Source organism: Hoplias malabaricus, chromosome 2 (genome assembly GCF_029633855.1).
Source record: "Hoplias malabaricus isolate fHopMal1 chromosome 2, fHopMal1.hap1, whole genome shotgun sequence".
Lineage (NCBI taxonomy): Eukaryota > Metazoa > Chordata > Actinopteri > Characiformes > Erythrinidae > Hoplias > Hoplias malabaricus.
The window spans coordinates 76,768,036-76,774,970 of NC_089801.1; the positions used below are offsets into that span (position 1 = coordinate 76,768,036).

Consider the following 6,935-nt stretch of genomic DNA (forward strand, 5'->3'; position numbering starts at 1 on the left):
CATGTAGGAACGCATTGTGAAAATTTTGGGAGTGATGGATGTCAGTTGCAAATTGATTGATTATTTAAGTTGGAGAAGTTTTTTGCAACATTGTCAAAAGATATTAATCCCTATATAATAATATCATTTGAAAATAGCAAAGGGTCCTAAAATAGAACCCTGATGAACACCATTTTGTGTATAGTAACTATACAGTGTTTTTGCTGTTACAGGTGAATGAAATGAATTTATTTGACAATTTGAGAACATATTATAACTAGTTTATAAATATTTAACGCCTAATACATCATTAAGGTATGCTTTGCATATGCTCATATTCCCTGGGGGCATCTAATTAATGGTTTGAATGATCACCTATGTATAATATTTTTCAACAAGGTGTGCTCAGTAGAGACAAGACTTTGCAGTTACAGGTGAATAAAATGAAAGGATTTACTGGACAAATTTAGAAGATTTTATACATTTGTTGTACCTAATACTTAATACATTCATTAAAGCATGCATCGCATATGCTCATGTTCTATGAGGAGAGTCATCTACACATGACTTGTCACCTGTAGGAAAAACTTTTTCGTTTGACACAATTATACATTATTAAAAGTATTCAAAATAAAGATGTACATTTTTTAAATATATGTTTATCAATGCATTTTCATACTCACATTAGCTGGTTTATTAAATGGAGGAAAGTTTCAATTACGCTGTTAGGATAGAGTTCCGCATTTAAATTCTGAGTAAATCATTTCGAGAGACGCATGTACATCTTGTTCGGGATTTATTACTCACCAAGGAATTTCAATGTTTATTACTAATTTTGTCTTGATTTATGGCTTTTCTTGTCTTTTTGGAACCAGCGAAACTGGCTAGCCTGTTTTCACTGCCTCTGGCTGAATTTTTGCCGTTCTTCCCTTTCTGCAATTTTCCCCCAGTTTAGTCGTTAGCTGGGACTCCCCTGTCACTCAAAATGACACCCTGTGAGGCAAGCACATGCTTCCCCAAGACATGTGGAACCAACGAATGTTTCTTTTTAAACACAATCACACATTCACTCACACCTACGGACACTTTTGAGCCACCAATCCACCTACCAACGTGTGCTTTTGGACCGTGGGAGGAAACGGAAAGGTCCCTGGAGCTGTGTGACACTCACACTACCGTGTCGCCCCTAAGTAACAGGAATTATGTATTTATTAGTGTCAGCTTCACAGAATCCGAGGACTAATGGGCAATGCACAACAACTCTGATTTTTGCTTTTCCATTATGCAAATTTTGCACCTGGTACCCAGAATCAAGGTACAGTAAAAAAAAAAAAAATGTCAAAGCTACTCACAATGCTAGCTTTCGAAGAGGTTCAAATGTTCCGTGGATCACTGGCCAACTGAAGAATCCAGGGAGAGTTGGACTGTGTAACATGGAATGAAAAAATTCTACTGATCTGTCTGAAATGGGGTATGAAGCTGTGTTCCCAAAAAGCAAAACCAACATGCAAATACACAATGAGTAAATAACGCTAAACATGACTTTCACCATTGTTGTGGTGCCTGCTGTGTTGTGCAATATTGCCAGTTACAATTTACCCAGAAAAACAAGCAGGTACCAAAAAGCAAGTAGAGCTGAGTAGAGCAGACACCATGCAGTGGAAAAGCACCAAAAGTGCATAGCTTAGCTTCATGCCTCAAATACCGTGACTGCAACTTGTCCACGTCTAAGTAGGTCATCATTCCAGTGTAATAGCCATAATCAGCCAGAAAGCAGAACCACTCTGTGGTGGCTGTGCTTGTGGCTTTGCAGTTCTTGCAAATCACACAGTGCACGTTATTTGTGCATTCAGTGTTCTGGAGTGGGCTCATGAGGTTCTTCTTCTACACTGAAGATTTACACAAATCATTTGATTAGTGCTATGGGATATATGTGAAGAGCACCTGCATGCCCCAATAAAAGTTTTTATACTTGGCACCTGTGATACGATAATGTATTGCAAAAAATGTGTGCAATATAACCACCATGTTGATATTTTGTCCCTTCTCTACAGCTCAACATGCTCTGAGGAGAATGTTAACTTTCTAGATCTGTTTTGCTAGCACATCTTGCTTGTTGTGATGAGGTGGCATCATATCCACAAAGAGAAAGTTAGGCCAGTTGCACTTTCTTTGACTCCTCAATTTAAAATATCTCCCTACTCCCCATGTGTGATGTTTTTCATGTCTCTGGATTTTGAAACCGAGTATTTCATTTAACTTCTTCAGGCTGAATGCCATCAAATCATGACTGAAATGCTCCAACATCTAGTTTAAAGCTATCGTAAAAGCTGTTAATGCAACAAATGGGGACTCCCTAGGGGTAATGTTGGACAAGCAGGTGTCCATAAACTTACATGGGAACCTGTTCTTCAAATAAAAAAAACATTACAGGATTCCAGCTATGAGGTGGCACTTCAGAGTCCTCAGGGCTTGGGGTGTTTCTACTGGTGGTGTCCTTAAAGGAATGCTGTATAACCTCAAGCTACATAAGCGTTTGGTTAAGTTTAAGCTTACATGACATGTCTTTTTAATCTATTGCACAAGATTTAACACTAGCTCCTCAGACACGTCGAGACTTTTGCCTGGAATTACTTGCAGATGCTTGTTAATTGTTTTCAGAGCCAGAACTGCCTGGGTTGCATTCTTATTGAGACATGGGAAATTAAAAAGAAAACTACTGACTGCTTGTGTTACAAAGTTGGCACATTGATAGACTCCCAAAAAATACAGAGAACTGAATCTACTTTGATGTGCAAAAGTCAAAGACCACCCGTATATAAGACCATTATTGTGGATATGAGTTGCATTATGGCAGTTTGCCACTGCATGGTACTGGTTCTTCTTGGCTCTACTCGCTTGGTTGCTGCTTGGATTTTCATTATAAAACCCGCCTCAAACATAGCTGATCTTGTCGCAAAAAACCATCTTTAACAGTAACCGCTGGCTTTGGGAAAGCATAAATGCAGAGCCAATCCAAGCTGAGTAGATACGATGTAGTGGAAAAGCCTCTATTAATATATTCAGCCAAAAATTTCAAAAATCCAAAGAATACTCAACAAATATATGATTCTTCCATTATATACTTTGTTACGTCCATTCTTTTTCACGAGACCTGCCTCCAGTATTTCAAAGAAATCAGCAGGGCTCAAGTTCAGTCTTAGAAGTTGGTTGCATTTTCCCAAACACATTCAGTCATGTTGAGCTCTGGGCCTGACTGACTTTATGACTTTTTGACTCATGACTGCCGAGAAGGCAGAAATATCTGTTGGTTCTGTTCCTAACAGCCATTCATTCCATCTTAAAAAGTGACAGGGTGAAAAGTGTCTGTCCTGAAAGAAACAAGTCTGGACATGTTATGAATATCTCACACCCTGAAAAAAAATTAAGGAGCTATTAGGAAAACTGCTGTTAATTTATGATGTTTCAAATCATAACCAATACTATTTAATAAAAACAGTCTGCTCTCAAATGTACATCACATATATATTTACTTCCTTAAAGCTTCTTCCACCTTAAATTTACATCATCAGGAGAGGATTTCTTATATTTAAACTGGAAAATCTCACTCTAGACGATACCATAGACAAGTGGAAGTGGTGAGTTAGTTTCTTTACAACAGATCTTTCACTGGTTTAATTTGACCATTCATTCAAAGTATCTCTTTAAGGTGGTATTACTTGAAATACTATGCTAATAGCTAAAATGTAAGGATTTTTTTATCTACTCTACGGTGGTTCAGTGTAAACTTTGCTAGTAGGCTGTTTTGTATTTCTTTATAGAAAAAGTCAGTCTTTTTTTTATAATGACACTGGCTTTGGCTTTTTGAATGCCTCATTGCCAGTCTCTCTCTATCTCTTTATCTCTCGTCCTCTGTTTACATGCTTGGAATTTATTCACTAAAATAAGCTTCCTCTGTGCATCTGCTGTTTATCTCTGAGATCGTACAACCCTGCTGTTAAAGAGGCATGAACATAGCCATCTGTTTACAGGATGTGTTTGGCTAAAGTGGCACTCAGATCAAAGTAGAAAATAGAACCATTACCACATCTGGGGTACACATGCCTGTTTACCTGCTACAGCCGTGTAAAATAGTGTCTAGAATGGGATTTGAGTCAAAAGACTATGTAAAGCTCATTCTGATGATGTAACCTGAAGGTGGGAGGATCCTTTGGAAAAAAAACTACACGTGTTTTGAGTTGGATTTTAAGGGCTGAGCTGTGTGGGAAAGTGTTTTCTAGTTAATTTTGCTAGTATATGTCTAGAAAACCATGACCTGTGTGTTAATTAGCCTGTACAGTGGTTACGCAGTGCATGCTGGGTATTGTAGTCAGAGAAACTGATGGACTAATTTATATGAAGGCATGATATGGATATTAATTGAAAGTTGTGTGTGTCTGTGTGTGAACGTGTTGTATCTGTAAGGGAGCTTTCTGGGGGTTGATGGTGGGCCTGGCTGTTGGGGTCACTCGAATGGTCCTGGAGTTTGCTTTCCCACCCCCACGATGCGGAGTGTTTGACCCTGCCCCTTCTATCCTGAGGAGCGTCCACTACCTCCACTTTGCCATCATCCTCTGTGTCCTTACTGTCATCGTTGTTGTAGTGGTCAGCCTCCTCACCCCTCCACCCACCGAGGAACAGGTATACATCCATGCAGCCATACAAGAGCATGACTGACTTTTCTCTCAGCGCTATGCCATACAATTCCGTAAGCTATCATAGAAAGTTGTATGTGTTGTTGTATTTTTAGATGTCCAATCTGACCTGGTGGACCCTCAGTGGCAACGCTGACAGAGATATACCACTCCAGAAAATTTCCACACTCAGTCGCAGAACAGATGGTACTACCTACACACATCTGTGCATTTTGAAATGAACACTATTTAGTATATTTACCTTGAAATTCCAGCTTCAAAATCATTGCGATGCTTCACTGAACTGTAATAGGGAGAACAGGGCCTCTGTCGTTGCTACTCCAGGCTCAGCCCTGGGGAAACTACATTATGTAACATTTGAAGGAGGGTGGGAAACCATGCCCCCCCTCCCACTTTCTCTTGTTTTCAGGATAATGCTGTAAAAATAATTACACTTTGCAACTGTAGGGAAAGCCCAAGACCAAAAATACCTAGTGTTGCTTTAATTGTTAAACACCGTCTCTGAACAAGTGTAGCTTCACGATTCCCCTCTCTCCTCCATTCCTTTCTTCATTAGTTCCAGAAAAGCAACAGTTGGAAGTGGTTTCCTTCTTTTGCAAGACTCCACTAACTCTCTCTCTTTCTCTCTCACTCTCCCTCTCCCATTTCCAGGCTGTGAATCCATGTGCAGGGGGAAATGTGCGCGCGCTCCTGGCTTTTGTAGTCCTCGGCCTAGCCGCAGCGCTCCAGGAACTCCACCTCCCATAATTCCCAGCACTAGAGAAGACCCCTTTTGGTCACGGTTTTGCTGCGTCAATGCCATTATTCTTATGTGTGTTAACATCTTCCTTTACGCATACTACGCATAACACACATACACCAGCACACACAGAAAGTATTCATTATCTTCCAGACGTTTTCAAAATATTCCACCAACAGTTAGGCCTTCACTTTGGGCCATGAATGAAAAGAACTTATTTCTGAAAAAAAAAAATATTTCTACATGAATAATTATAGGCATCACCCCTAAGGCTTGTAAAAGTTTGTTAGTATTAACCTAATGTTGGTGCACATTAATATATTGACGCTATTGTCAAAAGTATAATAGCAGTAGATAACAATAAACAGCCCTTGATATTTGATTGATGTTTGTCTGTTCTGCTATGTATTTAGATATTACACATACTGCAGACTGCATTTGTAGCCAGTGACGTGTAGAACTTCCAGAAGACATGGAGTGATATATTCATATATATAAATGTATATATAAATTAATCACAACCACTGCAAATCAAACCCAACATTGCAAATCAAAAAGGATGATATTAGAGATTTCACAGTAATTCTTATTAAATATAAAATGTGGGATTTTCTGTTCAGTTCCTGAAGACACTGTGTAACTGCCAAGTATTTTATTAAACTTAAATGAACTTGATATACAGACTTGTATTTTTGTTTGTTTGTTTTTTATCCCCAGACTTTGCTATATTTTATTTATTTTATTTATCTATATATAAGTGAGTCTCCCCAGAATGCAGCCCACTGATTCTAAACAGCTTAATGTGCCCCAGGAGCATGCAAACTGCCCAAATCTGTTACATCAGCTGATACACTCACATGCTAGCACAAATGGGGGCGATTAAAAGGCCTTCAAACCCCCACAGACAGTGAGACTAGAAGAATAACGCCTCTGATGGTTTCAAATAAGTCAGTTTAAAAACAGTACAATTACTGTTTAAGCATTCTCTGTCTTAGAATCATGTAAAACATGCTTTGTAAAAACATGTAAAAACTGCTTAGTGGTTTGCGTATATTTTAACTTATTTCCAATATTAATGCTACATTCACAGTTGTAATAAAAAAAAAAATTTAAAAAGCTCTCCAGTCTGTCTAATTTGTTTACAAAACTTTAGTGCCATCTGGCTTGGTCAGACATACTAGGCTTCCTCTGTCTCTGCTTACAAGAGAACTCCCAACGTTGAAAATCACGAAAAGAGATGAGGATTTTGCATTATTCCTGCTCTATAGGTTTGTAAAATTGACTTATTTTTGCAGTTTCAGATTATTTAAGCAGGAAAACACTCTAAATTCTGAAGCGCTCCAACTCAAACAATTCAAACAATGAATAAAAACTTACAGACAAGCGAAACTTCAGCCACTTACAAACAAGTCATTATCCCCCTCAAACACACAGTTCCACCCTAAAAGACACAGGGATTCTGAATGTAAACAGACTAGAGAGAATTGTAGACCTTGTCTTAAAAAAACCCTGAGAAAGACAAT

General features: G+C 38.6%; 1 protein-coding gene across 2 annotated transcripts in view; it reads left to right on the plus strand.

The window, feature by feature from the left end:
* slc5a10 (solute carrier family 5 member 10) overlaps positions 1-6,330 on the plus strand; it is a 118,750-nt gene extending 112,420 nt beyond the window's left edge. For both annotated transcript variants that reach the window (XM_066661661.1, XM_066661660.1), the window contains 3 exons: positions 4,444-4,659; positions 4,769-4,859; positions 5,325-6,330. In XM_066661661.1, coding sequence (XP_066517758.1) covers positions 4,444-4,659; positions 4,769-4,859; positions 5,325-5,521 — 504 coding nt within the window. In that variant the 3' untranslated portion in view covers positions 5,522-6,330. The remainder of the gene's footprint in view (positions 1-4,443; positions 4,660-4,768; positions 4,860-5,324) is intronic.
* The last annotated feature ends 605 nt before the right edge of the window (positions 6,331-6,935 follow it).